This window comes from Zophobas morio, unplaced genomic scaffold (assembly GCF_036711695.1).
Source record: "Zophobas morio isolate AGI-343-1 ecotype UQ-CSIRO unplaced genomic scaffold, CSIRO_AGI_Zmor_V1 ptg000870l, whole genome shotgun sequence".
Lineage (NCBI taxonomy): Eukaryota > Metazoa > Arthropoda > Insecta > Coleoptera > Tenebrionidae > Zophobas > Zophobas morio.
Window position 1 is genome coordinate 14,471 of NW_026972972.1, and position 17,292 is coordinate 31,762.

The 17,292-nt window shown below is 32.2% G+C and overlaps 1 protein-coding gene across 1 annotated transcript; it reads left to right on the forward strand.

Annotated features, from left to right (window-relative positions):
- The first annotated feature begins 13,816 nt into the window (after nucleotides 1-13,816).
- LOC135122090 (conserved oligomeric Golgi complex subunit 3-like) lies at nucleotides 13,817-17,167 on the forward strand. The gene is made up of 18 exons (XM_064046326.1): nucleotides 13,817-13,888; nucleotides 13,951-14,082; nucleotides 14,136-14,239; nucleotides 14,293-14,419; nucleotides 14,484-14,575; nucleotides 14,637-14,767; nucleotides 14,833-14,912; nucleotides 14,971-15,046; nucleotides 15,098-15,174; nucleotides 15,226-15,312; nucleotides 15,369-15,489; nucleotides 15,542-15,630; nucleotides 15,686-15,778; nucleotides 15,859-15,883; nucleotides 15,949-16,079; nucleotides 16,131-16,297; nucleotides 16,363-16,847; nucleotides 16,968-17,167. The coding sequence occupies exons 3-16, from the start codon at nucleotides 14,202-14,204 to the stop codon at nucleotides 16,248-16,250; spliced, it is 1,287 nt and encodes a 428-aa protein (XP_063902396.1). The 5' UTR covers nucleotides 13,817-13,888; nucleotides 13,951-14,082; nucleotides 14,136-14,201; the 3' UTR covers nucleotides 16,251-16,297; nucleotides 16,363-16,847; nucleotides 16,968-17,167.
- The last annotated feature ends 125 nt before the right edge of the window (nucleotides 17,168-17,292 follow it).

Genomic DNA, 17,292 nt, shown 5'->3' on the forward strand with positions numbered 1-17,292 from the left:
TAAGATTTTTAGATTAACATAAAAAAAAAGCTTAAGACGTTACATAAAAAAAGTCCTATTTTAAAAAAATATTTATCGATTAAAGCTTTCTAGTTACTATGATATTTTTTTCTTTTTGATAATATTTTTAAATTTTGAATATTATTAGTACGTTACTTGAATATCACTAACATTATCTTGAGTCTTAAAAATTTTCTTAAATGTTGTTTATACGTTTCTTAAAATTAATTGCTTTCGATTTTCATTACTTTTTCCTGGCTCCACTACTTGTAATTGATACTCCTGTAAATATATTAAAGCCAGCTAAAGGTTTTATTTATTCTAAATCGCGGAATAAACTATTAAATTAAATTGAGCAAAACTTTTCCTTCGCCAAGCCTTACAATTACTTACAATTAAACAATAAGTAAAACCACGAATATGTAAAAAAGATGCTTCCATTTTATTACTAAACTTTCATAAAAAAAATTAAAATGAAATATTTCAGAACTCCCAAATCAAGCAGATTTTTTATTTAAAATCCCCAAAAAAATGACGTAAAAATGATAAAAATTAAAACTAAGTTTTCTTTGCATCAGTAAATTTACAATTATAAAACCGGACAGCCCCAAATTTTAGAGACTTGAGCTAACTTCCTGCGAAAGCATAGAAATACCGCGCCCACCAGAGCCAAGAAATATAACCTTTAAAAACAATTTAAAATTAAAGGAAAAATTCAAGCAAAAGCAAATAACACAATACCAGTCTTGAAAATGAGAGTGTGCTTGACAAAGATGCATTTCTTGGCAGGATGATAATTAAAAATGGTTTTATGCTTTAAACAAAAAATAACCAAAAAAAGCTAAATTTTCTGAACTAAAACAGTAAAAATAAAAATAACTAACGAATTAAAAGTTAAATGCAAAAATTTTTAAACTAAAAATTCTTAATTCTCTCTTAATAATAAAATCACAAACGTCTAATAATCCCGATAAAAATTAATTAGAGCGTTTTTAATTTCTATCCCATTAGAAAAATTAGTGCTCTTTAGTAAACTAGAATCTTTAAAAGATATAAAATTCGAAAGCTCAACTTTTCTATTAGACACAATCTAAAAAATTAGCTTTCTGAAATTACTAGCATCAAGTTTAGTTAGATTTATAGCAGATGTTTTCCTAATATCTTTTCTTGTATAAAGGTAATCTCCTCCTTCATACTCTATAAAATAATTCTGAATTGGGCGACTTTTTAAAGTTTCATCTGGAAAACTAGTGTTTCCAAATTCATAAAATTGCTTATGATGGAATCTGAATTTCATTTATTGTTTCGTTTAAGCGGTTTTTTTGGGTTACTTATAACCTTCCCGTCTTTTCTAAGATAACGTAACAGTATAGTTAAAAACATTTTATAGCTCCAAGGTTTCTTTAAGTAATTTTCTTTTAAAAGACTTTTCTTTTTAATAAAAATATTAAATAATTAAAAAAAAAATTCAACTGAGACCTTCTCTCTAATCCCTCTACTGTGCAAAAAAGATCAGATGAGCTTGAAAGTTTATTTACCTTTTTTCCTTCAAGAGTTTTTCGAGTTATGACGCCTATTTTTCTAGAATATAAATATAAATAAATCTGAAAATCAATTTTTTTAAGTGTCCCACACAAAACACCAAATTGATTACAATAAATTTTAAATTATTTTAGTACTTGCACACATTACCCATAAGAAAGTCGCGTGCGCACCACTACTTGGCTAAATTTAATTAGTAACAACCAGCTTTATTTTAATATATTTTAATGGGACGGTTTGTGATTGCAGATGTGTTTGCACATAATAATTCTCAATTCTATTTGTTAACTTTTAAGGAGCTACTAGCATTGAATAATCTATGTAAGAGCTTAAACATTAATATTAATACTTTATAGAGTATTGAAGTTATCTCGACATCTATCTATCCGCAGCTTTTATTTAAAGAAATATAGTTGAAACTCCAAGAGCAATTCCTTTTTAATAGTTTATACAATATAAATTATATTTCATGACATCTGTTTGTTTGTCCGAGAGCCCACAACTAGATAATTACTTTAAAAAGTTTATTGAAACTTCACAAAAGATTTTATAACATTTTAAACTTTTCGGTATATTTATTGTGCTGTGAAAATGCAGTGTTAGTTTAAGAAATAAAAAATTTTTAATTTTATAGAAGAGTGGAAAAATAGCTTAAAATTTAGTAAAACTAATGTAACTGGAAGTTTTTCCTATCGCTACGTGCTGTTACTTGTTTGCTTATCAGTGAGCAAAGTGAACTTATCATTTAGATAAATTTTTTAAGGCTCGCATAGTATATTTAGTAATAGCTGGGAGATGTATACGGCCGATAGGAGTTTCAATGTTTTTGATTTTTTTTGAAATAAATTTTTTGTTGTACTTTAAATGTATTGGTAATTTTAATAAAGATAGGAATTAATAAATTAATCATTTTCATTCGCTATTTTCGTAAGTGGTAATTATAAATAAATTACGTCTTTTTAAAACTTTTATGGGAGTATCATATCACTTTTACAATAGCAAGACGAAGAAAAGTTCCAGGTTATTGTTTGCTTCTCCATCGTTTACACTTAGTCAATGTTTTTTTTCTATATTTACTATTAATTATATTAGTATTAATATTTTGCTCTTAAATGTAACGTTTAAAGAAGGTTAGTGTTTAAAATTTACTTTTAAGCTTTTAGGCTCTTTTAGTACTACACACTCCTACTAGACCCAGCAAACTATTTGTAGACAGTTAATATCAACATTTTGTTCGACTCTACAGACCAAAACAATATATTAAAATTGCTCTTCCGATAATATAGCTAAAACTTCTGACAACCTACAATCTGAAAAGATGCCACTAAAACGAAGGATCGAAATCTTACTATGTTGAAATAAGACGAATATATTAATGCACAATTTTAAAATAAACTTAGATTAAATCTACGAGTTAAAGTTAATACAAATGCAAAGGAATACCCTCAGTTGTATGGAATCTACCCTTTTTTTTTATAATTTTTTTAACTACCCACTGTTATTGGATCACATAGTCCATAGTTAGCTCATTGTTTAAGTAACCTCTTAATCTAAAAAAATGAATATTTGTTATTGTCTTAAACATTGTCTTGAAGAATTATATACAAATAATTAAAAATATAACGGGCTGAGTTATTATTCTGTGAAGAAAGACCTGAGATGTGGGTTTCTTTATACGCGAAGCGAAGCAGTTGTAATACTTGGACTAGACCCTTCTATGTCAAAGCCCATTATTTATGATTAGTCCGCTTAATAATTTTTTACTTTATTCGTATGTAAAGGGGAGGTGGTCAATTCAGGAGAGGTAGCTTAAATTAGTATTATTTTTATGAACACTGTTTGAGTAACCCTCCCGAGTTTCAATGCAAGAACTGTTCTTTGTGCTTAAACGTAGAGACGCTATGAACATATTTATTAGTTTGGTGTGTTATTTTAGTTTTCAAAAAGTAAAGGTAAGGTTTTTCATTTAACATAATAATTTTTTTTAAAAATGTATTTTCGTGAAGCTATCTCTGTGAAGTAGTACTATGTTATTTATGCTAACAGGGAATTATACTTCTTAAAACGTTGATTTACTCTACCTTAACAGCTGCATTTTCTTTGTTTTGCGCTTGCGGAGTGGGGGGAAACTTTCAGACAACTGTTGGGAGCTAAGTTAAACACTTGGTTGAAACTAATTTTTGTTACTTTTTAATAATTTTGTTTAAAGTTTAAATTTATCCTTTAAATGCTTAAAAAATACGTGCGGAAGACAAATAGAGGAGTAAACTAACAAATGATGAAGCCAGCAATAGAAAAATCCTTAAAAAAATGTCTATGCTATGACACGACGGAGCCGCCTCCTCCAACCGCTCGCCCGGGAAAGGGCATAGATCTAAGTCACATCACTCATTACTAGACTATGTATCTGTCTGCGTTCGTCTTTGGTACTAACATAACAGACGGCTCATCTAGCAACTTAGCTGTGATCTTGGAAGTAAATTCCTTTATAGACAGGAGCGTTAGCAAAGAGCTGGTGAAAGCATAGATTTATCATTAAAGTATGCATTACTGGAAAGGAGGATAGAAAAAAAATGAGATAATTCTCAGTACTTTATAAAGTACATTATTTTAAGTAACTAAACTTAACCAGAAAGAAAAATAAGTAGAGTCAGATTCTGGTGCAGTAATGAAATATACAGGGTTAAGAATATTTCTGAAACATATATGCGGTTAAGCAAGTGTTTTTAAAACATAAGGGAGCCGAACTCACGAATTATTTAAAGAAATCATCATCGCTATAAAGACAAGTTTTTATGTAAGATATGAATTTGTAAAGCAGCACCCATATTTAAATACCCTTCTACTGAGAATGTAAATAAAATGACTGGTAAGATTCTTGTAATTTATCTGTAAGTTTCGATCGTAGGTAGTGCGAGGGTTATTCACCCTGGGTTTTAAAAATTATGAGCGAGTTGGCACACGTTAGCCAGATTTTTCTTTTGCATTGTATTTACTCGCTCTTAGTTTGAAGTGGCAAAGCTTTTGGGAGAATTAAAGATTGTGAAATAAATTACCACAATTTTTTCTTAGTTCATCGACCTTCCTATAATATATCTGTATACTATAATACCAGTTTTCGAAATTATCAGCTGGTGAAATCAACACTTGGTGAAATTATAGTTATTGAGTGGTCACATTAGAAGTACTGCTTTTAATAGGCAAAAGGTCGTGGAATTTTGGAAAACTATGTTTTTTAATCTAAAAATAAAAGTTTAGACCTGATCATATATATAATCTTAATGAGAAAAGGTAACGACAATTATGAGACCCGTGAAGTTGTAACCACAAAAGATTAAAAAACCAAGTTGCTTAGGTTTCCTTTGGAGAACGAGGAGTAGTAACAATTGGGGTCATTATTAATGCAGTAGGAGGAATAATTCCTAATGGCTTAGAGACCCCGAGGCGCATATAATTGACGGCTCCGAATTCAGCCTGGTTTTAAGCAACAGATCGGGCTGGATGACCAAAGAATTGTTTTTTCCTATTGTCATAAAATATTTCATTTAGTATACCAAATGCCCAACAGACCATCGAATATTGCTACTCATTGACAACCACGATTCTTATGCCCCTTTAGGTCGGCTTTGACAGTGCCATGTGACGATTAGATGCGTTCTCATCGTAAAAAAGTAATTACTAATAGAAACATAGTAAAAACGACAAGGTCAGGGTTTTTCGGGCCTTTACCATAAGTAATATTACCGGTAAATTTAAAAAGACTAGATTGCGCTGCTTTTTCAGAAGACTTTGTGCAAGCACAATCAGAAATGCTGAATCTAATACAGCCAAAAAAATTATAATAATTTTCCTCAACCAAGTTCCTCAAGCACCAAAACGTCTGTTAGTACTATTCACTACCTTAATCAGTCAGTCACATTAACTGCATCGAGTTATTTTCTGGACAACAACGCATGTACAAAAAGAGATCTTTTAGAAAGAAATCGACCTATCCAAACTAAAAGAACCAAACAATGTTTGCAGATGAAAGAGAGAATCTATTTGAAAATATTCACACTGACACCAGAGTTGATGGAAAATGAAAATAGCCAGGTTTATTCCTTTTGCAGTCAAATTGCAAAATACAGTACAGCACCAACACAATAGTGATGCACTCGCTCTTATACTGTCACTACAGTGAGAGGGGGGAAAGCAATGGGCGTGAGTTAAGCAAACTTTGGCAAAAGCGATTTTCGGCTCCACTTAAGTCAGCTAAGCTAATTCAAATATTAGATTACCGGCAAATTAAATTTCTCTTATTATGACGTGCCACCTTTGCTCTAGACCAACGTAAAACTATAACAACTAAGACACAGTGAAAACCGAAAAGTAAAGAGAGGAAAAAATTGAACGAGACATTTCTTTAACACTATATATATATATATTATACATAAAAATGCAATTAATGTAAACTATAGAAATAGTTACCCAACAATTTAAATTTTAAATACGCTGTAAGGTGAAAAAATCCTGAACAGTTTTTATCAAACACCTAGTTATAAATTCTATTTCCGCCTGTGCGCACTTTTACCTATTTGTGCCGTAACTTCATTTTTACTTTAAGAAATAGGTGTTTCTGCCCTCCACATTTTCTCGAAGCTTTCATTGGTTAACTTTTTTGTTTCTTTCATCTATTCTTAGCTATCTAAGAGTTCACCTGAGGGCCCTCGCCAAATTAGGGATCTTACAATTTTAGAGTTGTAACAGAACGTACTTACTACTTCAAAGTATCATATGGTTTCTATAGAGTAATTACCTTAGAGTTTAATATATGCACAATAAAGTTAATTTAGACCAGTTGATAACTGAGTAAATTAGTTAGCAGCTGCTTGAATGCAATAGTAAGGACGTACTATAATTAAAAAATAACATTAATAAAAAAAAGTAAAAAAACATAAGGAAAATCTGTATTTAAAAATAACAAAGAAAAACCGTGAAAGTTTGCTTATTTTTTTTTAAACACTGGCGTACTGCGGACGGTCTTTCGAAAAAGGCCTTAAGCTGCTTAAGCTGGATTCCCCTTTTCAGTAGGGGTAAGGGGATAAGTGCCCACCAGTGTACGCTCTTTACAGCTATAATGACTGTCCCGAAGGAGTGGAAAAGTGGAATATCGTATCGGACTCCCACCATTTGGCCTAGTATGGTGGAAAAAAACTGAATTTCACATGAAAGGCAGTCTTAGGCACCAGACCTGAGGCCACCTAGAGGTGTAGGCCAGCACCGCTACCAGCCATCCCTAAAAGCACGAATTTGAAAAAATAATAAATTCATCAATCAGCTTCTTTGTTTTTAGTTAAGTTAATTATGAAAAATTACTTTTTATAGTAATCTTCTCTTATTGGTACCGAATTTTGCTTTATACACTTTAAGAATGTGTAGAAAAGCTTTATTAAATTTAAAAAATTATTTTCCTGTGACTTAATATTTTAGCAGAAATTTTTATATAATTCTGTAATATATCAAGAAATTAATTCTCGACTCCCTTCTAATATATATTTAGGATTGATAGCCACTAAACAAGCGTCAACGCACACATGTGCATCTATGAGGCTAACCATTATGAAATTCATACTTTTCTGGTTTTTGAAAGAGTCATTCTCTCTGGTGTCGTAAACGAATAATATTTTCTTGATGCTGAATGTACCTCTCTCTTATAAAATTCCTTTAACATTATCTAGGGTGCTATATATCTTTTTACCTCTTACCGAAATATTAACATTCCTCTCATTCGGTGCCCAGTTACTCCATTATACAAAATCTTTTACCTTGGAAGGCAGCTCACATTCTCCTAAAAATTTCTGGTGTTTCCTGAGTTCTTCGGGTTAGCGCCTTAAATACTTGGTTTTTTAAAAGAATAATCTTCATTGTCTATCAGTATGACACGTAAAAAAAAATTAATACACACTCCTTATATTATGCTTTTAAAGTGAGCACAACTTAGAAGGGCTTTCAGCAGGCAACATAAATCGGTTCACTTCTTACAATAGTAGAGAAAATATTTTAATAGTACTCATTATAAACTAAAATTATTTTCTATCTTCTTTAGGAATCCTCATTATAAAGTACGAAGTGTTCTACATTAACCTTTTACCTTTCCGCAAATATATTTAAGTAAAACTTTATTTACTTTCTAAGCTCTATAGCGACCAATCCAAAAGTTCACTAATTATATAATCCGATAAACCATTTTAATTAAAGTAATTTTTGGTTAAAGTCCTACAAATAAGGTTTATCAACCTGGGTTATTAAGGTGGTCACTAGTGTTCGCTTAACAAAGTAAATAATTTAGTAAATCGTTCTTTAAAATTTAAAGTTAAATGAAGGTTAGGCAATAATTTATGGTATTTGGTAAATATTTAATATTTCTGTTTCCCTAGGGATGAAAAACGTAATAGTTAAGTAGAAAAGTCTCCTCCGCTTAGTAAGTTGTACTCTTAAATTTTTCTTTCGACGGGTATAAAACGCTCTTAACTCGTTCAATAGGAAATTATTGCTTTTGGTAAAATCTAAGGGAAACAACTTTTCACACTAAGCCTAAGGAATATCTCTACGACCCACATTCTTACAATAAAGTAACTAATATATTATCTTTTAGGTGCTATTAGCCTTTTTAATTAAACTAACTGTGTTATCCTTAAACAAATTGTTTATGAGTGATGTCATAGTTTACCGATAGTTTTAACAATTATAGCATGCGAGGAGTCTGTTCTAAATTTTAGAATTTTCAACCCCATGAAAGTTGATAGGAAAAACTTAATGTTACTATTGGGAGTTAAAAAAAATTTGAAGAACTACCGCTAAAATAAAGCATTTTTAATTAAAGAGTTTTTAGCTACTAATAATGATTAAAATTTATTTAAACTACCCACTTGAAATAAACCGAAAAGTTGGAAATATTACTATTTGACTTTCAAGTGTTATAATTTTGGGTTTTTAACTCAGGTTTCTAACAAATTTTCCTTTGTTTAGCGTTTAGGAGAAAGAAAAAGTATTAATTACCCCCTTATAAGTTACTGGTTACTATGTAAACTACTTGTCGCCTAGGTTTACTCCGGAAGAGTAGGACTAAAGAAATTGATCCTAAACGACAGGCTCGAGCCTGACAATCTCTGATAAGTTTGAGTACCAAATTCTTACGGACTAGGCGGCAACCAACAAAACATAAAAAAAGTGCTAATTTTGTTATCGGTGAACGTTGAACATGTGTTGCGCGATCTTTTTATTGGTCAAAACATTGTTCACTCTGGAAGAAAGAAGTTTATTTTTGTAGGTAAGTAAACATTTGTTCTACTGTTTTATTTTAAAATATTAATCGGGATATATAGAATCAAATTTTGAAAACAAATATTGGACGTTAGAGTATAGTTTCAACATAAGAAGTGATTTTGCGGGAAAAACCAATCTATACTAAGCCCAGAATTTTGCCCGTTACTTTTATATCATGCTAATACTATAATGAGCTAGTAACTATTAAAGAGAATTGTCTATCAACCCTTGGCGAGGAAAAGGGTTCTGGGAAACTCGCTTTTTGCTCATTTGCTTGAGGCAACTTTATTTATTCCTAATTTAATATGGCAGCTTCCTGGGCAACGTTTTGCGACGTAGTTATAATAAAGGATTACAAAATTTTCGATCTTTAAAAGATTTAAATTTTTCTGTTCTTTAAGAAAATATTTTTCTGCTAAGGAGCTTCTTTAATAAATGAAACATTATTTCTTTGCTAACACTGAACTAGAAAGAAGGGACGACTTTTTTCTATTGTACACTGTAAAAAAATAAACAACCCGAATTTGTTAGCCAAATTCATTATTTTAGAATAGCCCGATATTAATAATAGAATAAGTATGGTTTTTAAAAACTGAGCCATAATTCATTCTTTACCTACCACACTTTTTAATTGCAACCCAAAAGCATAAGAGCACACTTGGGCCTAGAATAAGCAATTGTAATAAAAATTCTTCTTCTATATTAGTTATGTATTCGGGATGACCGTTTTCTATAAGATTTCTAACTTCTAATATGAAAGAATTACAGTTTTACATTAAGGGTGTGGTTACATAAGGAAATATATTTTCTACCCATATTCCTTACAGTTCCTGGAAAAGCGCTAAATGGGGTGTAAAGTGAAAATTTTAAGTCAGAAATTATAATATTTATAACGGAAGTCTTACCTCATAAATTATTCGATGTTATAACATACGCAGAATCAAATAAAAAATCTATAACTACTTTATTTATAACGAAAACTTACACGCTAAGTGGACAAAAACTTTTTTACTGTAAGGCTACCATTCTAGTTTACTATTAAATACGAATATAATAACGTAGGCACATTATTAACATCGTAATTGCGTCGCCCACCAAATATACATGCAAACTAGAAAACTTGGTCCTCACTAACCCAGGCGCTATCTCTAAAACACATTATACTCGCTCATGAAGTTTATTTATTTATTTTTAACGCCGACATGCTACAGGCTTGAATTACTATCAATTACTGTTGAACCACGTTCTTTCTTGACGCTTCATGGCGTTATCAACGAGAGGAAATTTGTTATATCATCACAGCTAAAAGCATACATACTAGAAAGAAGCAATGGCAATATAAAAACATTAATAATACCTATTATATAAGCATAATGAAATTTTAGTACCATTATAAATTAATTAAATAAACTATAATTTTAGCCATATCCACCCCCAAACAGATCTAAAAACTGTTTTGGTCTCGAGTACTTGGTGTGCCAGTGAGACTCATAATCAAGAGGTTCTGTAATTGTCTGTTGTGAAAACTAGCCCTAGTAAGCCAGTTTCGTGTAATTATAAAGAAAATGTGCTTAAATAGACTTAAAGTTGTACTCTTGAGGTGGTTGTTTGTGGCGCACAAACCAAAGAGCACCCATTACCATTATTAGGACGTAACTTTCTAATACTTGTAGTTGTTGTATGTTTTCCTTGAGAGATATGCCCAGGCAATGGAGGCGTTGGCCACCAGTGGACATTCAGTCGATTTATAAAACAAAAGCTTGTTTTTCCTAAAAACAATCTGTCTTTTCTCTCTCGTATGAGCTTAGCAGAACGTTAATTGTAACAGGTTAAATACGTCAACAAATCATATCAGGATTGAGAGTTATTGTAGCCCAGTGGTTAAGAACATTGAAGCGCATACCCAAGATCGGGGATTGATTCTCACCGAAGCCGCTTCTTTTTCGGTCTTCGTGATGGGTTAAGCTCTTTAGTGAGAGCATATGTCACTAAGCATTCCACAGATTCGTAAGTCTTCCATGGAAATAAAGAAGCTAAAAAGACAAAAAAGGTCACTGGAGGTTTTAGGTTTCAGGAGACTACTAGTTAACATCATTTAATCGTTATCATGGTCGTCTTCCATGTTTTATCTTGCGTTTGCTGTAATATATTTCAGGTGCAACAGAAGAAAAAGTCTACCAAGTGGACTTGCACAGTAAGTTATTTTGATATACCTGGAAATATATCTTTTAAAATTATGAAAATACTTTTATATTAATTTTTTATATTATTATTATAGCATATATAAATAAATTTTTTTTAATTTTATTTAAATATGTAATTGCTATTTTTTTTGATTTGCTCGGCGTTAGGTTTGTGGGGAGAAACAATCTATACAACGAATTTATAAAGAAGGCACATCAGAACAATGCAGAAATCTTGTTATGCATCTTAATAAAAACGGAAAGGAACAAAATGACCCTTTGGAGAGTTCATTTTTAGATTCCGACTGTAATAATCCCGACGCTGAAGTATTTTTTACCCCAAAAGATGCAACAGTTTTTACCAAAAAATCATCTGAAGGTTACCATAACTACTCAGAAGACTCTAAAAGGTAATTTAGTATAAGTTTAATATTACTTTAGTGTAAGGATTGCATTTTAAAATAGTTCCAGCAGATGGACCAAATATTTGTAACCAAAGTTCTGAAAATTGTTTTTTAGGCATGCTATAAATATTGTCGCATCTTAAAATTTAAATTCATACTATTGCTAGTATAACGGAACTATACCAATGAGGTTTTCTACGGTGTTCACCGAGAACCTCATATACGTTGGTAAATAGATGTAGTGTACTTTTAACAAATCTGAAAGATCTAATAATGCATAATTTATAGGTAATAACTAATTTCTTTAAACTTAATACGTCAATTGTTTAGCATTACAAAGTCATAGTTAAAAAAATTTCAAAGAAGACTAGGTATATACAAAAATTAAAAGAATATTAAACATTCTTTATGCAAGATTTCATAAACATTTTTAAAATATTACAGACAAATAATAATTGAATTAATATGAATTCTTATAGTTTACACCAAGTATATATAACCGCGCAAAACACATGGCTTTCCTAACCTGCGCATATTATAAGAGTAAGAAGCACTAACTAGTGCTGTAAACTAGGTAAAAGCCTCGCTTAGCAAAAAAAAAAAACTTAGAAACTGAATACATATAACCACCCCGAAAATTCCAATTTGCAGAAAAACTGCACAAACAGTCTTGAGATGTTTTACCAAGAAATACTGCAAAGTTCCTTTAAATGGGAAGCAAAAAAGTTGTGTAAAAAAGCTTAACTTTTTTAACATATGCACTATAACTACCATTTTTGAGAGGAAGGCAAAAACCTTTTATTTTAGTGGAACGTAAACAGAGACAAAAAGGAGTTACAGCTGGTTTTTGTCGAAAAAGATTTTCTACCTCGCACTCACCACGGAGATAGAAAACATACAGTCGAAAAACTGATATAAACCGTATCCCTTGGTACAAATCTCGATAAATTCGAAAAAAGGGTTGCCTTTAATAAAAGTAAAGATAAAGGAAAGTTATAAACATAAGTATAAGAAAGTTGTTAATTATAAACAAATTAGATGATAACAGCTCACAGAGACAAAATTTAGAGAGAATCACGAGCTTATGGAGTATAAGGATACAAACAGAATTCGGGATGATTATTCTTTGTTTTACCGGGGACTTGTAAAGTTTTTAATGTCCACATATTAGACGTTTAGAAATAACTACGGCCACCAAACAGTTAATCCCAGCGAGAACATTTAGTTGGACAAAAGACATGATTAGAATTACTAAACTATTAGCAAGATATAAAAGAGTCGTAAGGTTAAGCTTTGTTTATAACAATCACACAGTGATAATGAGAGTGAGTCCGTAGAAACTGGCATGGGGATTTTCCGCAAGCCTCTAATATAACCCATTGAAACTCATTAACATGGGTATTGACCTTAGAGTCGTGTTTTTTGAGGCAGAGGATAAGCGTATTATAACAAGTACTAATGTACAAGGATGGAGGCGAATCTTCACTCCTCTAAGTAAACTTTTTACTCCACTCTCTTTTTTAAAAATAAAAATTGTTTTTAAAATAGCTCACAAGAACTATACGCTAAATGGGAGGAGTTAGCTCCTTTGACTTCAACACAGATAGAATCTGTTTCGGCTTTAGCTGAATGTTATAAGGCACTTGTCTATTAGTCTTCTCTTGAATTTTGCGAAGTTATTTTATTTTTAGACTTCAATTGAAGACGGTTTCGGAAATTCTAATACTAAAGATGATGAAGACGTTACTTTAACACCCATTAATTCTGTGAAAGGGTTTTTAAAATGGTTCTTTATCCTTGAGAAAAAGCTGAAAGCGAAAAATGATTCTGCTTTGAGGTTTTTCTAGAATAATTTCATTTAAATCTAAAATTTTTTATAATTATAGTAGATGATAAAAAAAGTTTAAGTTTAGGTGGTTTTAGGAGTAAGAGGCTTTTGGTATAGCGTTTGGTTTTCTATTATGTGTTATAATAATTTTATGTAGCCTTTAACTATTCAGCCCAAAGGTTATTATTTAAGCTTATTAAACAAAGTATATATCTTGCGCAAACCTGGTCTATATAAAAGCTTTCCTTCAAAGCGCTTGGCTTTCTTCATTAACTTCAATATTGAAGTCTTGGAAGGAATTGAATCCGCTTTGGGGTTCCTTGAACGTCTACATAAGCAATGCAGATTAGTGAGGTGTAGCCGGTCTACTTAATGTTATGTTCATCCCTTCGTTTAACTTTTTTAGCACTAAAACTAACGGACTCCATTCTGCTTGCACACTACTAATGGAAGAGCAATCCGCTCTAAAAGCTCACGCAGAGCAAATTTCATCACGCCTTCAATTTTTTTTAGAACTAGAAAAAGCTACTATTTATCTTAATTCTACGTCTGTAGTTGTTTTTTCTCCTGCTTTTATCACTTTGTTAAGAAAGCTCGACCACTCTATATTGTTTTTAGCCCAAAAGGTCTTTAATATTTTTTGATGCGTTTCTTGTGTCACTTTTTAAAGTTGCTATAACTTTTCAAGAGTTACTATAAAGATGCTAAGCTGTATTTAGCAAAGTTTCAGCGCCTTCTCCATCAAGCCTTACTGTTTGTGAAAATAGACGTCACAAAAAGCTTTAAATCTGCTTCTTACAACTCACTTTTACATTTACAAGTCTCTCTACTCTTTATTATAAAAGTGGCGAGCACAAATATTTTTTGTCACAGAAAAATGATGAACTTTTTTTTTGTCTGTATGGAGCTTTTAAAGCGAACTCTCTCATTAAAGGTTTAATGCAAGAACTCTACTTAAAACGGCAACAGCAGGCAGAGTGCATTTCGTAATATTCCTGGCTTCCCTCAGAGCGCTAACTGACTTTTTAAGCTACTTTGAAGTTTTCTCCGATTGCGAGACTTGCTACTTTCGGCAGCGTCGCGCACTTCTTTTTAAAGTAGTAAACAAAAAAATCGCTTCTATAGAGTTTAAAGGACCCGAGCTCATCGCCCCCTACGTAGTTCTTTTAGACAGAAGCGATATTATCTGGGGCCCGTTATATAACGTAATTCTCTTATCAGGCCCGTCAGTGTTGCTCGTTCACGCTTAGAATATATCAGCAAGAAGTCGAGCTTTATGGCCTATTTTTTCCTGCTTATACTCAACTTCTCTTGTAAAGCTCTACTTTCTATTAATAGTTCATTAATTTTTTAAAGTTCGATTATATTATAAAGTGAGTACCTCGAAGATTTATTAGAGAATTTATACAACCAACTACGACCAAAGATAATCAAACTTATCGTCATAGAAACGCTAGCTGAACTATGCGAAGTGCTGAGCTCAGAATTTTTAGACTTAAAAAAAAGTAATGACCAAGTAATTGCTCCTCTATCCTAGCGGCATTAGTAGGTCTGTTATAAACCTAATTAGGTCTCCCTTTTGTAAGCTTTAATGCGACCATTCGTCAGCTGATTCAAGATGTACAAAGCCGTCTAATATTTCGTGCACAGGTTTTTTTGCTTGACGCCGTTTCGAAAAGGCGGTATTAAAAAATAATATATTTCCCAGATCTTTATTATAAAGGATATTGTAAATTTTAAGCCTACACCCGAAGATTTGGACTACCCAGCTAAACTGACTACTGGTTCCTTCTGCGGAACCAATATAATATGCTTACCACTATCATTTTTAACAGGAGATCGTTACGATCAGTGGTGCAAACCGTTGCAGAAAACGCTTGCCTTTTTGGCTACGATCTACCGTTGCGTTGACGTGAGATCTTTGCAAAGTTTTTGTGCTATAGTTAAATTTTATCCCATACAGTATGTAATTTTTAGAGGTCTTGCTAGTGAGGCTATCAGCGCATGCCTTAGTTGCCTACAAAATTTAAGCGATCTTCTGGCTCAAAAAGTTTACTGCTGACTTTATTTTTTTTCTTGTACGCGTTGTACCCTACTATTACTTAGTCAGAACTGGACGCATGCCTGTTTCTCCTTGCGCACTTACTGCTTCTAAAAGAGCAATTAACGCCCTTTGACATCGGCTCAACCTGGCAAAGGGAGTCCATAGCAGAAACAGAGATAACTGGTTCTTGAGTTTCTCTATGTTGTGGGTTAGAGCAACGATGATCTGTTAGCAGACCAGGAAGAGCCCGCTTCTTACGATCTTCTTCAGCTTTTTACAAGAGACGGGCCGCTCGTACCTGTCCCTTTTTCTCTTCCTAAGGAGGTCGCCAAGATTTTCTGTTTTGTAAGTTATACTAAACGTTTTTTTAATAAAGCAGAAAGTTGAACAGCACTTCGAAGTTGCTTACGAAGCCTTTTTGCAATTTTCTGTTAAATATTTCACTGAATTCCTGCGCGATTCCGTTGAAAAGGTTATTATAAAACAACTTTCTGCCGTAGCTTTTAATTAACTTTAAACAATTGCTTTTACATGTCGTCCGCTTTATATAAGAACTCTTTGAACAAGTTTTCGGCTGGCAAGTTTATGATTATTTTTATTTAACGCTTATTTCTTTCCATGATTTATATAACTATCTTTTAGAAGAGTCTCTTAAATCGTTCAGGTGTCCTTGTCTAGCCGAACTCCAAGCTAAAAATAAGTTATTCTGTGAGCGCCTGCATCTCTACTTGGGCGAAGTAAAGGAAGAGCAGGAACTCTACGCTGTAGTTAAGGTAAAACAACTATAAACTAAAAGCACTGTTTTAATATTATGATTCGACTAGAAAAAAGTTTTGGATGGTTATCAAATCTTCTGCCAGAATAATTTAAGCAACTTTGACTTTTCGGAACTTTACAATTCAATTCCTCGAATCCTTATTTATGACAAAAAAATTTATGACTGACCGTAAAGACTTTTCCTTACTAACAGCTTTAAAGAAACCGTTTTGAGGTATAATAAAAAAATGCATTGGTAAAATTAAGAAAAGTTCATAGCATATTGCTTTTATAATTAAGTGCTTTTGAAAAGAGTCGGTGGACTTTGCACCTTTCGCAGTCCTTGCACGTGTGTGTATGGGAATTAAGTGCAGTGATTCTGGTCCCTTCGGAATTTTTAGTAAGCCCGTAGAGAAGAGTCAGTGTTTCTTCGCACCACTTTAATAATCCGCCTAGCTTCTTTCCATATGAAGTCCCAACTGCAGTGCATTTCGTAGACCATTTTTGAGAGCGCTAAAAATTTTTTACGGGTCTGAACATAATAAATCACCTCGCGAGCAGTACAAAGGGTAGAGATTCCCTTTTGGAAGTAGTAAAGCTTGAAAAAGGGAAAGAAAGTTTATTCCAGGTAAATACCGTAGGTAAGGATTCGAAGAAGAAACCGTTGAATAAACTACTTTCTTCGTTTGCAAAAAACGTTTCACATACAAGAGAAGTTTTTTTAAAAGTTGGGGAAGCCTTAAATTTTTCAAGAAGGGGCCTTTCGGTGATGTGGTCAACTTTATGTAAGTTTTCCTTAATGTGACGATAACTATCTAAAAAAGAATGCTCTTTTGAGCGATCAAAGAAAAAGACAAAAAATTAAGTCTGCTGCTTCTTCTTCTCCGAGTTTAAACTTAATAAAGTTTTTAGAACCCGGAATATATACTAAGAACTACAAGCTGTGCTATAACCGGAAAGGAGGCTCAATTTAAAAATAGACGAACATATTAAGAGACAACGGAACTTTTTCTTTCAACAATTTTTTAATGAAATAAACCGCCATCGGCCAGTTTCTTTCGTAGTAACAAACTTTAAACAATAATTCTTAAAAATGAGCTTTATAAGAAACTCCTTTGTAATAAAGAGCTTCTAGTACTAAGAGTACTCTATGACTTGAAGGATACGCTTCGCATGCCTTTTGCATAAAAGTGATGGTAATTTCATTTATAACCAGATGGTCGTTTTCGG